Source organism: Lycium barbarum, chromosome 5, assembly GCF_019175385.1.
Source record: "Lycium barbarum isolate Lr01 chromosome 5, ASM1917538v2, whole genome shotgun sequence".
NCBI lineage: Eukaryota > Viridiplantae > Streptophyta > Magnoliopsida > Solanales > Solanaceae > Lycium > Lycium barbarum.
This window is the reverse complement of record NC_083341.1, coordinates 2,125,649-2,145,725: the sequence shown is the minus strand read 5'-3', so window position 1 is coordinate 2,145,725 and position 20,077 is coordinate 2,125,649. Positions and strand designations below refer to the sequence as shown.

Below are 20,077 nucleotides of genomic sequence, written 5' to 3'. Positions count from 1 at the left end.
TGCTTCCACTCTCTCTCCATTTCCTTTGAGTTTTCCTAATCACACACACATAGTAAATATTTTTACATAAATCACATCTTCTTCAGCTCCATAAATTGTTAATGCTTTGACTCCATTTTCATCTATACATTTTTTTTAAAATTATTTTATTACATAGGGGTAGGTGTAGGGGAAGGGAAAAGGAAAATGCGGAAGGGGATTATAATATGGGGATTTGAACCCTAATCAATAAGGTAAAAATTCATGTAGCCAACCAACTGAGCTACTAGATCCCTACTTTTCATCTATACATCAATACATGTATACTGATGATAATAATAATAATAATAATAATAATAATAATAATAGGAAATGAGCTTGGCTTTGAATGAACTGGTTTTTTAACTTGAAATGGTGGTATTAGCACCTAGTGCTCATTCCCTAGAGGGAGGGTCAACATATGGGTGCTATATTACCATGTTGGATCTGCTCGATGTGCTATATAAATGCTGCAAAGGCAATCATGACCTATGACAATCATGACCTATGTATTGACTAGCTAGGTTCCAGTATGCTCACTTCACAAGACATTGGAGCAGTTCTAGTTGCTTTATTATTTGATTATTGGTTAGTTATCTGTAATATCAACTTAGGATATTTATAAATCCGAAGTTGATCATTAGGTTAATTCTTCATTTCATATTAGCCTTTGGCTACATTTGTAGACTTTTGGGATTTGTTTTTGAAAAAAAAAATATAAATAAATAATAAAAAAATAATAATGGCTATGGAAGGAGGTCAATCTGACGTGGCTTTTCTTTTTTAACCCTTTTCTCCCAGGAGCTCTTTCTTTTTTGCTTCCTTGGTAACTCAAACTCACAACGTTCTTAGCCACCGTTGACGTGAATTTTTTGGTGTTTATGGTTAATTTTTTTAATTGTTTCTGTCGATTTGATGGAGGTTAGAAGTGTTAAACTTTTGATAAATTTAAAGGACCAAAACAGAAAAGTTCATATTTAAATGACTATTCTGAACCTTATCTCAAAACATAAAGAACTATTTTTTTGTCATTTTCTCTATTTTATTATTGTTGACAAAAATAAAAGCCAAAAGGGTGAACAAGTTGCAAACAGAGAGAACATAGAAAAGTCATAAAATTATTCAATTACTAATATATTAGCACACACACACTGATATTTTCACATCTTGAGCTCCATAAATTGTCTTCACAAATTGCTGATGCTTTAACTGTCATTTTCATCTATACATACATACATACATATATTTACTGATAATAATAATAAGTAATAATGGCTATGGAAGGTGAGTACAATTCATCAACTGAAGGTGGTCTACAAGAACACTCTTCTTCTTCACCTCACAAATCTCAATCTCCACCTCCTTCTCATGGTATATATATCTCTTTTACTTTTACTATATTTAGATCTGCTCTTTCTTCTTTATTTCCTCTTTTATTTTAATTATAATGTGGTGTTTACAATTCTGATTTTGACCCATTTTTGGTTGTAACTGTGTGAACTTACAACATGAGCAAGATTCTGTATTTTTTTTTTTAAAGGAAATAAAGTTGAAAGGTGAATGTTTATATTAAATGAGAAAGGAATTAGAAGCAATGGGTAAGGTTTCCTTTTAAAGAAAGTTAATTAAACCAAATAGGAAAAAGATTGGGTTTTTTTTTTTAAGTTGGGTATTTGAAGTTAAATTTAAGTAAAGATAGTTTTTTTTTTGAAAAAGAAAGGAACTTGGAATTGAAAGGGGAAGTTTAGTTTAATTGTAAAAGGAAATGAAGTTGAAAGGTGACTGTTTATGTTAAATGAGAAGAAATTAGAAGCGATGGGTGAGGTAACAGATTCAGTAAAAGAAAATTAGGAAACCAAATAGGAAAAAGAAAAAAATAAAATAAAATAAAAATTTAAAGAAACGTCTCATTGTTTCACATAGAAAAAATTTGGAAACTCAATATAGAAAAGAGAACATTTTTCAATAGGAAACTACCAATTCTTATAGCTTTAGGTATCCTTAACCTAAACCTATAAATACACATTTACTCCAAACAGCATAAGAATACCAATTTTGAGATTAATTTCAAGCACAATTTGCTTCTTGAAGAAGCAACAACAGCAACATATCCAGTGTACTGGGGAGGGTAGAGTGTATGCAGACCTTACCCTTACTTGGAAGATAGAGAGACTTTTTTCGATAGACTCTTGGCTCAAGAAAAATCAATTCAAAGCAGTTTGAAAAAAGATAAAGCAATATTAAAGTTTTTGAAGATAATTAGAGAATGGGAACAGGGAAGAAGAAGATACAGATTCAAAAAATCACAAAGGAAACATCTAGAATGGTGACATTCTCCAAAAGACGCAAAGGACTTTTCAAAAAAGCTAATGAACTCGAATCCATGACAGGTTCTCATGTTGCCTCTATTGTTTTTTCGCCCACCGGAAGGCTTTGCGGAGATGTTAGTTCTGCTATCGAGAGACACTTTTCTAACCCTCAGGGGTTGGCCTGGTGGCAATTGGCTTGAGCCTTGGGGTGCTCCCTTTCAAGGTCTCAAGTTCGAAATCCACTGGGTGCAAACAGTTTCTGAGGGTCATCAGACTGGGGTAAAACCCTGAATTAACAGTGGTGCACTTGCGGGAAACTCCTTGCCGAGGGCCTGTGCACCCTCGGGATTAGTCGGGGCTCAAAGAGACCTGGACACCCGGTGCTTAATAAAAAAAAATCGAGAGACACTTTTCTAGTAGTAGTTGTAGTTGTACGGAACAATCAACATCAGGGCTGAATTCCCATCATTCTAATTATGATGTTGTTGTTTCCGGTGGCTCCTTGGGGTCGAGAAGGATCTCGACCCCGAGGAGGAACGGTCTCCGCGATTGGGTGGAGGGTATCGATGTTGAAAGATGTCAAAACTTGAATCAACTCGAGATGTTGAAGGGGCAGTTGGAAGGAACAAGAGAGAAGTTTTCTTCTATGGAAGATTCTGAAGCTTTTCAGGCTTTGTTTATGTAGAGTCGGCTCAATAAAACTAGTGGCCTAAAGTTGAAATCTTATTATAAGATTTTAAACTTATATGATTTATCTATTTATTGGAATTGTACTCTTCTATATTTGCATCTTGCAAAGTTCTTAATTATATTTTGATGATCAATGTGTTCTAGTATCTTTTTCCAGTTTAATCGAATTTAGTCTTTCTTAAGAATTATCTGATTTTCAAAGCTCCGAAAAATTGCAACTTAACTGGGATTAATCAAGGATTTGAAATTATAGTTAATAACTTCGGATCTGCTATATGTTGTTTATTTGGTATTTAAGTTTAATAATATGGTTTTAGAATTCTGATTTTGAAAATTCTTGACCTAATTTTTGGTTGCAACTGTGTGAACTTACGACCTGAGCAAGTTCATTTAGTTTTTTTGGAAAAAAAGAAAGGAACTTGGTGACTGTTTATGTTGAATAAGAAAGAACTTAAAAGCAATGGATGAGGTAGCAGATTCAAGGTGACTGTTTATGTTGTTTGTTTGGTGTTTAATTTTATAATAATGTGGTTTTTAGAATTCTGATTTTGTGAATCATTTTTTTTTTTGGAAAAGAAATAAACTTGAAAGGTCATCCTGGAAGAAATTAGAACCAACAGGTGAGGTGGCAAATTCAAGTTTGTGTAGCTTTTTTGGGAAAAAGAAACAAACTTGAAATTGAAAGGTCATAGTTTATGTTAATGAGAAGGAAATAAGAAGCAATGGGTTAAGTGGCAGATTCAAGTTCTTTATTGGAAAAAGAAATAAACTTGAAAGGTATCTGTTTATGTTAAATGAGAAAGAAATTAGAAGCAATGGGTGAGGTGGCAATTCAGGTTTCTTTAGGTTTTTGGAAAAAGAAATAAACTTGAAAGGTGACTTTTTATGTTAAGCGAGAAAGAAATTAGAAGCAATGAGTGAGGTAGCAAATACAAGTTTCTTTAGTTTTTGAGTTAAGGGTCAAAAACACACCTCAAGTATCACCTTTTTTGAGTTTCCTACCTAAACCATCACCAAATAGTTAGCAAACACGCCTCAACTACCAGTTTTTTGTACCTGATAATTGAGGTAGGAAAAGTGAACAACTGATAGTTGAGGTGTGTTTTGCTAACGAGTTGGTGATAGTTTAGGTAGGAAACTCCCACACTTGATAGTTCAGGTAGGAAGCTTAAAAAATGTGATACTTGAGGTATGTTTTTAACCATTAAGAAATAAACTTGAAAGTAGACTGTTTATGTTAAATGAGAAAGAAATTAGAAGCAATGGATGAGGTAGCAGATTCAAGTGTCCATATTAAAAAAAAAGAAAAAGAAATAAACTTGAAGTGACTGTTTATGTTAAATGAGAAAGAAATTAGTGAAATGTATAAGATTCAGTTTAACCTAAGTAAGTTAAGATAGAGGAAACAAAAAATGTATAAGGTATATATATTTCAGGATTGACTTTGTGATTATAGACTAGCATATATAGTTAGTAATACGGAAGAGTTCCAAAACTAAATTAAAATGATTGAATGAATCATATTAGGACGAGTTCGTTTCTTACTGCTCAACAATGTTTTAAAAAAATGTAGGAACTTTCAGGTAAGCTTCGAATTGAACAACCTCCTCAAGATCTTGACTTGTGGAAGATAGAAGGAATAACGGGGATGTGGGGACTTGCAAAGGAGTAAACTTAGTCCCTGAGCATATGATACATTTGACTTGAACATCCATATCCTGAATTTCTATTTTAATAGCATAAAGAAATATTATGTATAGCAGTTAGGACCAAAGTTAATATGATCATGTGTAGTGCTTTGATTACAAATGGACTAGGCAATCAAATTCTTTCACAGCTGCATTCTGCTAGAGACGAATCCAAGATTTCAACTTTATGGGTTCGGATATTCTGAACCCACAGTTCATTTGATTTTCGGGGTTCATAACATATTATTTGTACCTACCTGAGCTGAAGCTACTAGGTTGAGTTGAACCCACTTGTTATACTGCACATCCGCCCCTGGGTGCCAAAGTTGACTGCATAGGCAAAAGTGCCAGTTCGGACGTGTGTGCATACAGAGGTCGCTATTTTGCAATAGCTTGTACGGTATATTGCGGGTTAATTTGATATTGAGGATGTTCGACATGGGCCACATCTGTGTCGTCCTGAATCTGTTCTGGTGGTGTTAAGTATACCTTTTGTGATTGAAGTAAACCCTAAGTTCCTCATCCTTAGCAGAGGTCTCCATTTAGTCAAGGGCATGCAGGATTAGGATGATGCGGTCATGAGGATCAGATATCTCAATCTCTTGACAGAGATTCTTTCTTTTATTTTGACGATATTCAGCTTCACCGTGTCCCTGATGAAAGCATGCTGAACAGTATGATTGAAGTGGTGGACTTGGCCATTAGATCCAAAAAGTCGATAAGCTCTCCATCCCCCACTCCCTCCCAATCCCGCCCAAAGAAGAAAAGATCATTTAGAAATTTAGGAAGTTAAATAAGAAAAGGGAACTAAGACTTGTACTCTCAATTTTCTGTTTGTAAGATGGACCCTTTAGAATGAGAGTTGTATGTTTGCTATTTACTGGTCTGAATTCTGAGATTGCAACCAAATGTCTTGGTGGTTTTTTTTCATTTCTGTGCAGTATGATTATTTGTTGTCCTGACTCGAAAACAATTTTGGTTAGCTTAATTATGATAATTAACTTGTCAAGCTTTTGTTGGTATAATTGATTTATTTAGTTTCTATTGGAAGGACGCCTTGACTGCTATAAAATAATCGTGATAAGTTTTTGGAAGGGTATAACCTCTCCTATGTCTCAAGATAAAGGATCATGTTTCATTTTTTTCATTTCCACATTTAGCCAAAAAAAAAAAAAGCTGCAATTCTTGTCTATACTGTATCTCACTGAGCTTCATCAGATTTTGATTCTTATATGAAGCCTTCGCATTCTCACAATGCGCCGCTGTTAATGAGGTCGTTCTTAGTTTCCGAAGACTATTATTGACCCTCAAACACATCATCTTACGGAGTGGATAGGAAGTTTTTGCTTTTGAAAAAAAAAAGGTGCTGAATCTAGAAAGCGTGTCTTGAATATAATTGTGTAGCTGAGCTGCATTTTTCGACCATTATCGACTACATACCTGTGAGAAAAGAATCACCTTTTGATGCGGCAAAGCACCTTCGTGATACATCCTTACTACTCCTCCCGCCTCTTGATAAGTGTGGTTTGGCAAAAGGACCCAACAAGGAAGTGCAAGTATGCACAAAAGTTACAAATAAAGCAACCTTGTATTCAATAACATCATTGCTAATACTAATTTTCTAGTCCTCCCAGTTATTCTCTTTTACGCCAATTTTTTTTTTCCTTCACCTGAAGCAGCAATCTTGTTAAGATCGAAAGAACCATGTCAAACAGTGAATGGACATCATTCTTTTTGGGCATTCTAATCTTACATATATTTGTAGCAAGAAGAAATGTCTTTAACAGACTGAGACTTTATCCATGAAAGAGTTATTTTTCTGCTACATTGTTTTTTCCTCATATTCAGAGATTTGATGGTTCATTTCCATATCGCTTTGAATCTCTTAGCCGTATCTGACCTCTTTTTATGTTTTTATTGAGTCGAGGGTCTCTCGGAAACAGCCATCCTACCTTGGTAGGAGTAAGGTCTGCGTACACTCTACCCTCCCCAGACCCCACGTTGTGGGATTTCACTGGGTTGTTGTTGTTGTTGTTGTTGTTGTTGTATTCAGAGATTTGATGGTCACAAAATTACCTTTTGCATATGCTTTTACACTAAGCGTCAAATGTTGCCTGATTGTTTTCTGATTGACTTGATTTTGTGATGATAGTTTGTGGTTAATGCGCTGTAATGAAATATGCCTCTCTAACCCGCCAAGGTAGAGGTAAGGTCTGCGTACATCGTACCCTCCCCAGACCCACTTGTGGGATTACAGTGGGGATATGTTCTTGTTTGTTTTGTTGTTTGGGCTGTAATGATGTATCATGTATCTTATAGGTTTTGTACTTAACATGAGAATATGTCTTTTTTCCTGCTTTAGGGAGGTGAGAATTTTTTTCAACTCTTTTTCCATTACTAGGGGTTATGCCTGTAAAGATGTCTGATATCATTCAATTTACCTTTTATGATTCCAAGCATCATGTTTTCAGTAATTTGACCAAAATGTTTAATTGATTACGCCGCAGTACTTCATTCCCTTCTTACTCTTCATAGTACTGATTTTTCTCCTTTGTATTTATTATTTTTCCAGACCATGAGGAGAATAAAATATCTGTCAAGTTCCTTCTATCAAATGCTGAAGCTGGTTCAATTATTGGAAAGGGCGGCTCGACAATCAGTGACTTTCAGTCTCGTTCTGGGGCAAGAATTCAGTTGTCACGCAACAACGAATTTTTCCCTGGTACCATGGATAGGATTGTAATGGCGTCTGGGCCAATTGATGATGTACTCAAGGCAGTTGATCTTATTCTTAATAAACTACTAGACGAGGTAATATCATGTCTTAAATCCCACTCTGTGTACTATTATTGACAGATGGCTTGAGAAAACTATCTCGTTCCAACTCAGAGTTATGTTGAAGATGGTGGTGATGCTGACCTGCGATCAAAAGTTAGACTAGTTGTGCCCAACAGCTCTTGTGGTGGAATTATTGGGAAGGGAGGAGCTACGATAAAGTATGAAACTTTCCTCATTTTATGTCCTAGTATAAGTATTTAGCTTGCTCCCCCTCCCCCCAAATACGTTACTCCTGGAAATTGATGCAGGTGTCATAGTCTCATAACTCATTTAACATAACTAGCTCTTCCACCAAGCAAATATTACTGATTCAGAGATGCTTGATTTTGATTCTGATAATGTTATGTGACATAATCAATCTGAATTTGAGTACGCAATGGCACAGCCTTGTGCTGGAATGAATTAGCTGATGTGCCATTTTCGCTTTTAAGTTTATGACTGGAAGTTTGATCAACTGTGTGAGCCATGCAAGCATTGCATCCTAGTTTGTTACTGCGTTAAAACAAATTATATATGCCATTAGAAGTTCTGGTTCAATTTTTCTTGTTGATCTGACTGGGTTCCTTGTCCCATGTGACTGGCTGAACTCTCTGGGTTCATGTGTTGGTACCCCATTCCAGACCAGGATGTTGTCAATGTGTAACATGTGAGTCTGGTGGGAATAAATGGTTGAAGTTGTCTGTTATTTTATGTCGTGCTTACGACTTTCTCTCTTGTGCAAAGTACATTGTTCAGGGAGGTTCCTATTCACCACAGATTTTCAAAAACCTAAGGCATCGAGGGTCCTCAAGAAAAGTTAGGATAAGAACCATACAGTTCATCTGCAAATTGAGGGACTATAATACAGTGTCATCAAAGGCGAAAGCCAAAAAGAAGCGTCAAATTATATATTGGAGCTTTACGGACAAGACACAAATAATGCATGGGTTATATGGACAGAAGAAGGGAAAGATAAAAATACAAGAATGATAATTATAAACCAAAATATGGATAAAAGAATTGAAAAAAATAAAAAAATGGAATTTGGTGAAAAAAAACATGAAACAGAGTGTTTAGTGTCACTCTATTCAACAACAAAAAAAAAAACATAGTGGTGAGGTTCGTGCCTTAGCGCTTTGGTCCTGCAATGAACCAATACACAAGCTACTCCAAATGCACATCATATTTTGCACTAGCTTTAGGGCTCAAGCATGCCTTTGGAAAAATTATATGAAAGTGCACTCTATACTTTAGTGTGATAGTGCATTTTGAACATCATCTGCTACCAAAATTATATAAAGGAAACACATTATACTATATTTCCAAATACAATTTTGAGATGCAGAATAAAAATGGTTGATGAAATCATCAAATTAGTGTTACATAGATGGTTTTCTTTTACAGGTCATTTATTGAAGACTCTCGGGCTGGCATAAAAATATTACCTCAGGATGAAACTTTTCCAGGACTGCATGATAGGTTAGTAGTAGTGATTGGAACTCTAGGGGAGCAGATGCGGGCTATTGAATTGATTCTATATAAGTTGGCTGAAGACACTCATTATATACAGAACATGAATGCTCCTTTTCCCTATGCAGGTATTATTCAACTTTAAATAGTTTGTAATATTTCCATTTAAGTGATAGCTCAGGAGGTATAGGATTTGTTCCTGTGTCTTAATCATTATCTATGCTGGTAATTACTTGTGCCTTGTCTGTCGTACTTTCTACAACATTTATGACCGTCTCTTCTGCAATGTTTTCCAAGCTGTTCGGTGTTCCATTTAGGAGATCATTGTAGTAGTTGACGCCGCATTTTGCAGTTTTTATTTTATTTTATGTCATATTCTAATACCTAGTTCTACGTCTACCGCTCCCTATTTTCTTAGCAGCTTATGCTAACATGAACTATGGACCACCAAATGGAGTAATTGGAGGGAGATTTCCAAATAACAGATATCAGAACATGGGCCAGTTTAATTCTGTGAGAACACCTTCTGTTTCCCCTAATGCTTCTGACTAGGGGTTTGGAACCCGCTTTCGCTTGAAGTCAACTTGTTCTTTTTCTTTGTACTGGTGTTGGAGCTGATAATGACAATATTCTTATCATGTTGTTTTCTCAGAACTGTCAGATTTTGTTATCAGTTTTCACCTGTTCTACTTTGGTGTTTTTGCAGGAAGATAGGAACAATTCTGTTACTATTGGTGTTGCTGATGAGCGTATTGGTTTAGTGCTTGGCCGGAACGGAAGGAGTGTAATGGAGATAAGTCAGGTGAGTAAAGAAGTTGTAATTTTTCCTGCCCTTATATGTTCTAAGGGCAGGGGTCGTTTGGTTTAGAAACAACTGATGCAGGGATTGCAATACAAGAACTAGCAGTGCCGAGATTGTAATTCGGAGATCATTTTTATCGGGCGTTTGATTTTTTGTACTAAAAAGGGGATACAACAACAACAACATACACAGTGTAATCCCACAAGTGGGGTCTGGGGAGGGTAGAGTGTACGCAAACCTTACCTCACCTTGGGAGGTAGGGAGGCTGTTTCCGAAAGACCCTCGACTCAAGATTAGCTTTTCAAGACCAAAAACAGGATAAAGCGATACTAATATTTATACCATGATTATTTCATCTTATAGCTCAAACCAAAAGAGTCCTAAGTATGCTGTGTTTGCAGGTAAGTGGAGCTAGAATAAAGATATCAGATAGGGGTGATTTCATGTCCGGTACATCTGACAGGTAAGATTTCCTGGATTTATTTGTTTCTTTTGGCATGTTGACATATGGAGTATGTAACTACGTTGCCCGGACTCTTCAAAAATATCGCCAGTTGCATGTTGGACTCTCCAAAAGTCGTGCATTTTTTGGAGGATCTAACATGGGTGCCCCAACAATTTGAAAAGTCCGAGCAACATAGGAGTACATAGATACCCTACAAATATTTAAAAACTTCTGGACTTTTGCAGGAAGGTGACTATTACAGGATCTCAAAGAGCGATCAGCATAGCCGAGTCAATGATATCTAAGAAAGTAGCGACAGTTACTGAGACGCGAGAGGATGGATTTTGATCTCTAAATGTTTCGTTTGTGATTTTCGTCATGGATAGCTGGAATTTCTAATTGCATATGGTGATTTTGGAAGCAGTGCTTGAATTTTGTTGAGTTTTGAAACCTTTGAAGCAAGAGCTTGAGGCAATAGAACTATTGGAATTGATTCAATTGGCTGAATATATGGTCATTTTATACAGTTGTAATTTTTCAGTAGGTAACATTGAGTTGAGAATTGTGATTTTTATTGGATTGGTTCAATGAATTATTTTTATTCCTTTATCATGTCTTGTAGAAGAAATGGTCATTGTCATCAATATCAGCATCTGTTTCAGCTTATGCATTAATTAAGCAAACAATATATGAGACACTTCACACACGGACGCACATATAGTTCATAGGTATATGTCGATGAGAAGTAAGATTTGAAAGATTTTCAAGAGTTTGGTAGCACTTTAGCAGTACTTTTTATTGCTTCCTTTCTTGTGAACTTTCTTCCTTTCTTGTGAACTTTCTTTACTTGGACCATTCCATTTCTCAATTGGCTGCCTTCTTTAATGGAGGACATTCCTCTTTATGACGGAGATGTTGGAAAGGGTGTTAGTTCTTCGACAGAACCAAGTCTTCCTGGACGGAAGAATATCAAGGAGATTGGTCCGAGTCTCCGAGATTGAAAGAGCCTTGGATCAACTTAAATTGAGCAAGGCCAAATAGATTAGCCCTCTGTATGTGCGCACGCACGCGCACACACACTAGTTGTGCCTTCTCCGGTTCAATCAGACACACACACACACAAGTCGTGCCTTCTCCGACTCAATCAGAGGGCTAATGTGTTCGGCCCACGACTAAAATGACTATCGTTATACCTAAGACATTCAAGGTAGAAAATCTTTTGTTGCAGGTATATATATTACCCAAAGCTGGTAAATTATGGTATAGAACATGCAATATAACACGTAAAGTGAAAAATTCATTACATGCACGCATGCATAGTTCACTAACCACGTAAATAAGGTAAGCGAAACCATGCATTTTATTTCACAAACTTTCTGAATTCATATGCCAAAGATGGTAATTATGTGTAAACTAGGCTACATCGTCACCCCCGTCAAATGCGCCTGAATAGATGTATATGTTCCATCTCAATCATTATCAACAACGTCTCATAATCAAATCACAAGGAATGACTCAAGAACACGTATCAAGTCAACAACAATTAATGAAGTATAACCAAATAACGCAAGTCACAATAACACCCACACATAATTTGCTCAATGATAATATAATATGAAGCTATCTCAATCAATATAATATGAAGCTATCTGAATCAGTCTCTTAAGGGTATATATGGACAGCTTCCTTCCAACGGTCTCAAGAATACAATTCAAGTTTATCAACCTCAACAATGGAGAAACTCTTCACACAGTTTAATTCCACAACTAACAACAATCACCCAAACTCCATGTCCGAAGTCCTAGACATGCTTTCTCCTATAGATTCTACGACGTATACAATCAACTAATCAAAGTCTAATTCAAGTAAACCGTAACCTACCTCGAAGCCGAACTGGAACAATGCAATCACCCTGTAATAGCTTTTCCTTTCCTCAAAGCTTCAGAAAGTTCAAAGTCTAGAATCATAATGCTTAAGTAAATAATGGAGTATGAACTCAATTCATGGGTTCTCTAATCATTTTAACCCTACCAATCTGATTTTAGCCAAAGTCCCCATTTTAACCCTAGGTCTTAACAATCAATTTCCATCATTGAATATCAAGTTCTGATACTATGAAGTGACAATCTCCACTCTTAGATAATTAAACAACAATAAACAATACCCATTAATATTCTAGGGTTTACTTGATAGTTGTGTTATACCATTCAATTCCCATTGAAGGTCCTTTGATTGAAACAAGAATCGAATAAGACATTACGCGAAGAAAGTTAGTGATTAAGGCTTATCTTTGATGGAGAATAGTGCCCTAGCCTTAGAATGTTGCTTCTGTGCTCTTGAGAACTGTTTTTGGAATTATGTGAGGAGTGGGATCGAAATAAGGCATTTAAATCGGGTTTCTAGCTTAATGAGGTCCATGCAGCGGTCTCCGCTTCGCTGCAGCGACACTCCTTTGTTGCAGCGAGACTTCGAAGCCACCCTTCACTGCAACGGGACCCCTCCTTCCGCTGCAGCAGTGGATTTTGGGTAGTGAGCACGAAATTTTACCACTTTTTATACTTAGTCTCTCAAAATTATTCTAAGGCTCTATGAACACAAGACAACAACAACCAAAGTTAAAAATACATCACATAATCACTTATAAGTAACAAAACACAACATTAAACACACCCCAATTTACTTAAGTTTGTTCATTCCTAACCTCGGGAAAGTACTAGTAAGTAGTAAGGTAGAATGGTAACATTACATATAACGACCAAGCGGGTTGTTACATTCCCCAATCTAAATCATGAAACTAGCATGAAATCCAATCTTAAACCATAAATAAATAAATAACAAGAGGAGGGAAAGGAACTTACCCAAGATGAGTTCACCTAAAGATTCTTCAATTTCACCTACAATACTCTCAAGGATAATAATTTGGTGAATGGAAGGAATGATTCGAAGTTGAGAAATAAATAGTTTTCCGATTCAGGGATTTCCCCATCCTCGGACACCTTGTCCGCATATGCGGACTCGCCTCCGCGGAGCAAATTACCACCTCATCACCTCGCTTCTGCGGGCCAAGTTTCGCTTAAGGCAAACCCGTAGAGGCGAAAACATGCATGCAAAAGTGGGATATTAGAAACCAATTTTTTTTTTTGTTTTTTCACCAAGTCTAACCCAAAACCCGACACTCATCCGAGCCCCGCCCGCCCTCTTCCCCCCGGGATACAAACCAGATATGCATACCAACATAAAAATGCGGTACAAATCCACTCAAGCCCTCGAAATTCCCAGAGGAGGTCATCTTGAATCAGTCACCCCCCTCCCCTCACTCATGTTTCCAATCAAGGACCCAAAATTCTCCCGAGTGCCTCGGGAACCGAACCAATCACCCCACCTAGTTATAAATGACTCGCCAAACCTCATGAAATCAATAGAATTCCCAAAAATGATTGTTTACCCAAAAGTCAACTATCAGTCAAAGTTTTTTCGCTTAAGCCTCTAGTTTCCTCAAAATCAATCCGGATCGCCTAAGGAATCACACTACCCATCCCGACGAATCAAACAAGCTCTAACGGAGCTAGGGGAAGGGTCAACAAAGGTAAAAGGATCAAAGGGCCTAAGCGGCCAAACAGTTCGTTACATAGAGCATATTACATATCAACAGAGGCGATTTTAGGAGTAAAAAATGGAGCACGTGAATACATAATATCTCTATAAAACTAAATATTTTATGTATATATTTTCTAAAGTATACTACTATTTGTTGGAGCACATGTTATAAAAAAACTAAATGGTGCACTTGGTTGAAAGTTAAATTATATACTTAGAGGTTAGGGATCAAACCTTACTTAATACATTTTTTTTTTTGTGGTGAATCCATGTTGCAGAGGAATGCTCTTCTGTTGAAATGTTTGGTAATAGTTCAAGGATATGTAGCCCCATTTAAAGGGTTATCAAGGATGGACATGGTCCATAATAAAGAGTAAATGCTAATTGTCATTATACCTCAAAAGGAAATAAAAACATATGTTACTTTAATTTAGAATCACAATTTTCTATTTTGCTCTGACCAAATTTTCAATGTATATGTTACTATTGGGGATGGGATTCCTTCCAGTAAGGTAACGTTCAGTAATTCTCCATCACTACTTAGATGAATGCATAATGTGCGGTTAATATTTCAAGGCTTGAATTTAGTTTTTATTAATACTTATTATTTTATATGTTTTCTATTTACTTTATTAAATAAAAAACACTAAAAAGGGTGTAAAAAAAATGTTAAAAAAAAACATAAAAAACGGCGGCATAATGTTTTACATCATTTTCCTTGATCTCCCCATCCCCACAAACTTTGTCCATTTTTTAAAGAATATTGGGAAAATTTCACTTATAAATAATTTATGGGTCAAAATTAAATATTCAAAGCCCATATTTTAAATTACAAATTTACAGCCCAACATTTCAAAATTATTCCAATATTTACTTGTTGGGAGATTTGGAAGGCTAGATGTGCCAACAGATATGGGAAGAAAAAAGTTTCGAAAGTCAGAATTATTCATCTCATCTTCCATAATATAAACCGGACAGTGTCAAAGACCAACTCAACTATTCACTGGATATGAAAATGGCAGGAACTGTGAAGAAATAAAGTTGATTTTTTGGAGGTATAAAAAATTCTAGATATTTAATAAAAGATCTAGAATAGTCTAGTGTAGGATCTTGATTAATTATCCTAAAGAAAAATTTAGCTATTTTAGAGTAGTGTAGAAGATAAAGTTTACTAGATTTTTTTTATACATGTATCTAGAATAATTTCTAGATACATCTCTGCACAAGTATAAATAGAGATGACCTTAGTAATTTGTAATGAACCCATAAAAACCTAATACAAGCCAATTCAAGGAGTCTTCTTCCATAACAAAGTTCTATCTCAAATCTTTCTTTGTCTTTCTAAGCTTCTTCTTATTTAGTTGAATATTCCGATCTTAGTAACAATCTTGAGCTAGCAGAAAGTTTTCCCGATTTAAATTTTCTTCTGCTATATTTCTCTACAGGAACTCACCAAACAGATTATAAGCAGCTCGCACAAGATTGAATGTATCATAGTGAAGTGGATCAGATCTCCAATGGGATGCATAAAGCTCAATACAGATGGCAGTCACAACTCAGAGAACTCTATTGGAGCAGGAGGTATTATAAGGAACAACAATGGACAAATTACAAAATTACAAACAAACAAAAAAATGATTCGTTCCATACGGGAAATGTTGGGTGCCAACCATGCTTGAGTAATTTGGGTCCTGATATGTGAAGTGTTACTGTACACAAAGTTTAAGAATTATTTTTAGAGCTTTTAGTTTTAAACAAGTCATAAATATATTTATAGAATGTGTAAAGTTAAATTATGTCTAAATATAAAAATGTATTGTTCTTTCTAAAAATAAACGGAAGAAAGAAAAAGTATGTAGACTACTCATTTAAAAATCAAGAATCTATGTTCAGATATTTAAGTATAATGATTTTTGAACACAAATAAGTCATAGATTACTTGAATTTTTTTTATATGTTAAGTAACCTCCTGGTCAACTAAGTACAACTATATATTAAGATATTTAATATTAGTTTGGGATGAGAAGAAAATCAAGATCTGCAAAAAGAGAGTGAACTCAGAACAAAATAGTTTATTTAATACTTATCTTTTACGTATATTTTAAGACAACAAGATTTGATAGATATTTTAATATATTACACACATTATTAATTTAAATTTACAACATCCCGTGTACCTTATTATTTTTAAACTCCCTCTAATCAAACTAAAATGAAACATATGGGGAGTAGTAGTATCAATAATGTACTCTTTACAAGCATACAAAAGGAGGAACAAATTAAACACGATACATAGACCTGACTGTATGGAAGGTATGACTCAATCAACGCATAAATAAGTAGAGAAATAATAGAAGTAAAATCAAGACGCTCCTTTTGAAGAAGGTTGACCAGAACCATGAGCTGCATAGTAGGCCTGGAACATATCCAAGAAGATGAGGAAAATGCTAGCCGACAAAGCAATCAGAGACCAGGGACTGCCAAAATATTTGATTTTCAAGTCAGCCATCCAAGTCTTGGCTTTGGTGCGATGGTATTTTTCAATATCCACTTTTAAAGACCTCAAAGAAAATGTGTCTTCTGCACCAAAAGTATCCAAAGCTTTGTACATTTCCACCACTTCTTCGTCCCTCCCTAAACCGTTGATTATAATTTGCTTCTCTCGTAGTTCCTTCACATCTTCTTGTGAAATCACAAGTAGTCTCATGAAATTCACGTAACTAGTCACGGCTTTATCAGAAGGAGCATAGGGAGAGAACTCGTAAGCGATCAAGTTCTTGAAAAACACTCTTGTGTCCTTTGTGACATAAGAACGCGGGAGCTTCAGTTCAGCAGACTTTAAGTGAAATTTATATGCATAAAACCTTACCTCCCTGAGAGATTTAATCTCACTAGCACTGAAAGTAATGCCCTTTGATTTCAGATCCGTCACGGAACTGAACAGGGGTTCGCTACTAATTGAACTTTCATCATGACTGCGCCATACCAAGTTGATATTGCCACAAAGACATTCACATTCAGATTTGGGGTCTGGATCGCTGCCTGTGACAATTACCCTGCGGAAAATTTCAATAAGGTGAAGGGCTTCCTTCCCGAGCCTATTCTTTTCATCAGCTACAGGTAGTTTTGCCTCCCAATGATGGAAGAACCTTTTAAAGAAATATTCTTCCACGTTCTTTACAAAGTCGCGTCTGTCCATATTATCTCTCAAGACAACCAAGATCTCGAGAATCCGGAAAGGTACCTGATTTTCAAGCAAATAGATGTCACGTCCAAGGCTGTTATAAACAGCAATGCCAATATGCCTAGTCATCTCGTCTCTTTTCCATGACATTTCCTTCGATTCGATATAATTTAGAATGACACATGCATCTTGAAGCATCATTCGAGCAAATTCTTTGTCAGTGTATTTACGGGTGTATTCTTCGAGGTAACAACGTCTAGCATACCCAATATATTTCAGAATCTCTTTTAAGTATTCATTTTCGTTTTTAGTACCGGCAATGAACAATTCAACGGCCTTGGGCTTGTAATCCTCAACGAACTTGAGATTCGTCTTTCCATGGTGGTAAGGCCCCAGCGAAACCACTTTTGGATCATAATCCTCACTTTCCTTGCTCTCTTGTCTCATCATGAAATGAACTTGTGGCATTGGAGGCTGCCCTACTTGGTCCACTTGTATTAAATGCTCTGACGCCATTTTCTTCCGATCCGCTACAAGAAAAAGTAGTTCAATTTCGATTTTACGTTGAAAGAAAGTGGGGAGATCAAATATCAAACAATAAATTAATATAATGCATCCAATATCCATGACTAATTGCTCCTACTTGATCAGTATAATATACTCTGTTCACACATATAGAATAAATTAATTAGTGTATCCAATCCATGACTAATTACTTTACTTGATCAATATAATATACTTTATTCACACATATAGAATAAATAAATTTCCTGAAAGCAGGCGAAATCATATATCATATGATAACTTTTCGATTGCTTACTCAATACGCCTCTTTACGTTTTTGGTTTGATTTTTTTTTTCGGGCATCATTGGCACTTTTGCCCTTATGTTTTTGCGGGTCTTTAATTTTCCCCCCTCGTAATAAAAAACAACTTTCTCGTGGGTATAAATTTAAAATTTCACATCATACCTTATACGTCGCTACACATAAGTTCGATTACTAAAGGGCAGAATTTAAAGATTAGCCCATTTGAATGCTACACATAAGTTCGATTGCTAAAGGGCAGAATTTAAAGATTAGCCCATTTGAATGGTAAAATTTAAAGCATTTTTTTGCATGAATTTACCTTCAAACATGATGGTCTTTAATTTTTGCTCCTCAAATTGGTCTTTAATTTTTGTCCTTCAACTAAAAAAGTAGCCCGAAAATACCCTGAGGTTCTGGATCCGAACCCTTACTTAGTCAAAAAAATAATAATTTCACAAGACTAGTTTTTGCGAAAATTAGGCCTTATAAGGCCTAATTTGGTTATACGGTAGTTCCAAGTTAGGCCTTATTTCTGTAGTTCCAATTTAGGCCTAAGGCCTAAATTAATTATGTTGTAGTTCCACGCTAGGCCTTATAAGGCATAACTTCTGTCGTTCCAAGTTATGCCTAAGACAAAAGTATGCCAGACAAAAGGAAAAACTATGCCCTAAGGCATAACTTGCCTTGCGATTTTTTTTTATTCTACTGAGATTCTACAAAAGTTAGGCCTTAATAGGCCTAATTCTGCAATGAAATTCTACCTTGCGAATTTTTTTTTTTTTACTGAGCTGAATTTTAAACTCAGAATCTCAGGGTATTTTAAGCGAAGGAAATACCAATAATTTGAGGGGCAAAAATTAAAGATCACCCCCGCATAATGGCTATCGTGCAAATTTCCCAATTTAAAGACCATCCCATTTTAACGGTAACATTTGAAGACCAGCCTATTTGACTGGCAAATCGTGGAATTTCTTCCTTTTTTATTGGTCAAACACATGTGAAATGTTTTTTTTGCTTTTTGGATGATGGTGGGTTTGAACCCGACCTTTTTCTTGCTCTAATGCCATGGTAAAGCATCTTATTGTCTAATCTAAAAGCTTAAGTTATAATCTCTCCGTTCACTTGTTCACGTTGAATTTTTTACGTTGTTTAAGAAATAATGAATGAAACGCATAATTTATCAATGTATTCATATTAATTGATGCATATTTTTATTGGATTTCAAAAATATTTTGAAGTGAGTAATTAATACTATATGTAAAACAGGAAAAAATAAATTGTCTTATCTTGATATGCTAAAAGTGACAAGTAAAAGTGAAAATCTATTTTTAAAATACTAGACAAATAACAGTGAACGGAGGGAGTATATTAAAGAGAATACACTTTTTAAGCATTTAATTATATCATCCATTGACACTAATATGGAAGCCTAAAATAAGCATTTTTTTTTTCAAAAAGGAGTGCTTTTGTAATAATCTTTTCTTCCTTTAAATTAAAGCGTTACATTACGCGATATCTTTTTCCATGTAAGATTATAAAACCACAAACAGCAAGGCACACAAACTTGTGGCATTATAATACGTTTTAGTTGTGTAACTACTTTCAAATTTTAGTCTTCTTCTATTTTAAAAAATTAGAATTCATCATTTTTACAGATCCACATTCGTGACCAATATTCTAAGAATTAATCATCAAGTGTTCCTAAATTTGATTTTATTGGCTTTAATTTGTGGAACAACTGTTACTTAGATTGCACAAATCTGAAAGAGACAAAGAATTATTGATGCTTTAAGAGGCATACCATAAAGACAAAAAAAGACACTTCTATGGTAGAACACATTACATACCAGTGTACAGTAGCGCTTGGGATGCTCTTTTTTTTTGAAATGCTTGATAATAGGTCAAGGATATGTAGCCATATTTAAAGGGTTATCAAGGATGGAATATTTTAATCCTTGGTCCATAGTAAAGAATAGATGTTAAAGTGTCATTGGGTTGCCTCAAAAGGAAATAAAGGCATATGTCACTTTGATTTAGAATCACAATTTTCCATTTTGTTCTGACCAAATTTAATGAGTATATTATATACGGTAAAAATCGGATATATGTAAGACCGTTGAGACCGGAGGCCGGAGATAAAAAGAGACAGGCATGGTCACCGAGTCTACCCTTAGAACTGATGGAATTGCACCGGCTGCGGCTGACCTGGGAAAAGTGAAGCAAACCTGTTTGGTCCGACATCTCCGGAC

General features: G+C 35.5%; 2 protein-coding genes across 3 annotated transcripts; one reads left to right on the top strand and one right to left on the bottom strand.

Moving 5' to 3' along the window:
- The first annotated feature begins 1,113 nt into the window (after positions 1-1,113).
- LOC132640084 (protein BTR1-like) lies at positions 1,114-10,848 on the top strand. Of its 2 annotated transcripts, none has more exons than XM_060356516.1 (8): positions 1,114-1,389; positions 7,278-7,516; positions 7,595-7,701; positions 8,927-9,120; positions 9,411-9,505; positions 9,699-9,794; positions 10,196-10,257; positions 10,485-10,848. In XM_060356516.1, exons 1-8 carry the CDS (start codon positions 1,290-1,292, stop codon positions 10,585-10,587), a joined length of 996 nt encoding a protein of 331 aa, XP_060212499.1. In that variant the 5' UTR covers positions 1,114-1,289; the 3' UTR covers positions 10,588-10,848. The 2 variants fall into 2 exon arrangements, with proteins under 2 accessions (XP_060212499.1, XP_060212500.1); XM_060356517.1 differs by having other exon boundaries at positions 1,118-1,389; positions 9,414-9,505.
- A 5,040-nt stretch (positions 10,849-15,888) lies between these two features.
- LOC132640083 (UPF0481 protein At3g47200-like) lies at positions 15,889-19,705 on the bottom strand. The gene is made up of 2 exons (XM_060356515.1): positions 19,676-19,705; positions 15,889-17,550 (listed from the first exon to the last, which is right to left on the bottom strand). Exon 2 carries the CDS (start codon positions 17,534-17,536, stop codon positions 16,199-16,201), a length of 1,338 nt encoding a protein of 445 aa, XP_060212498.1. The 5' UTR covers positions 17,537-17,550; positions 19,676-19,705; the 3' UTR covers positions 15,889-16,198.
- Positions 19,706-20,077: the final 372 nt, after the last annotated feature.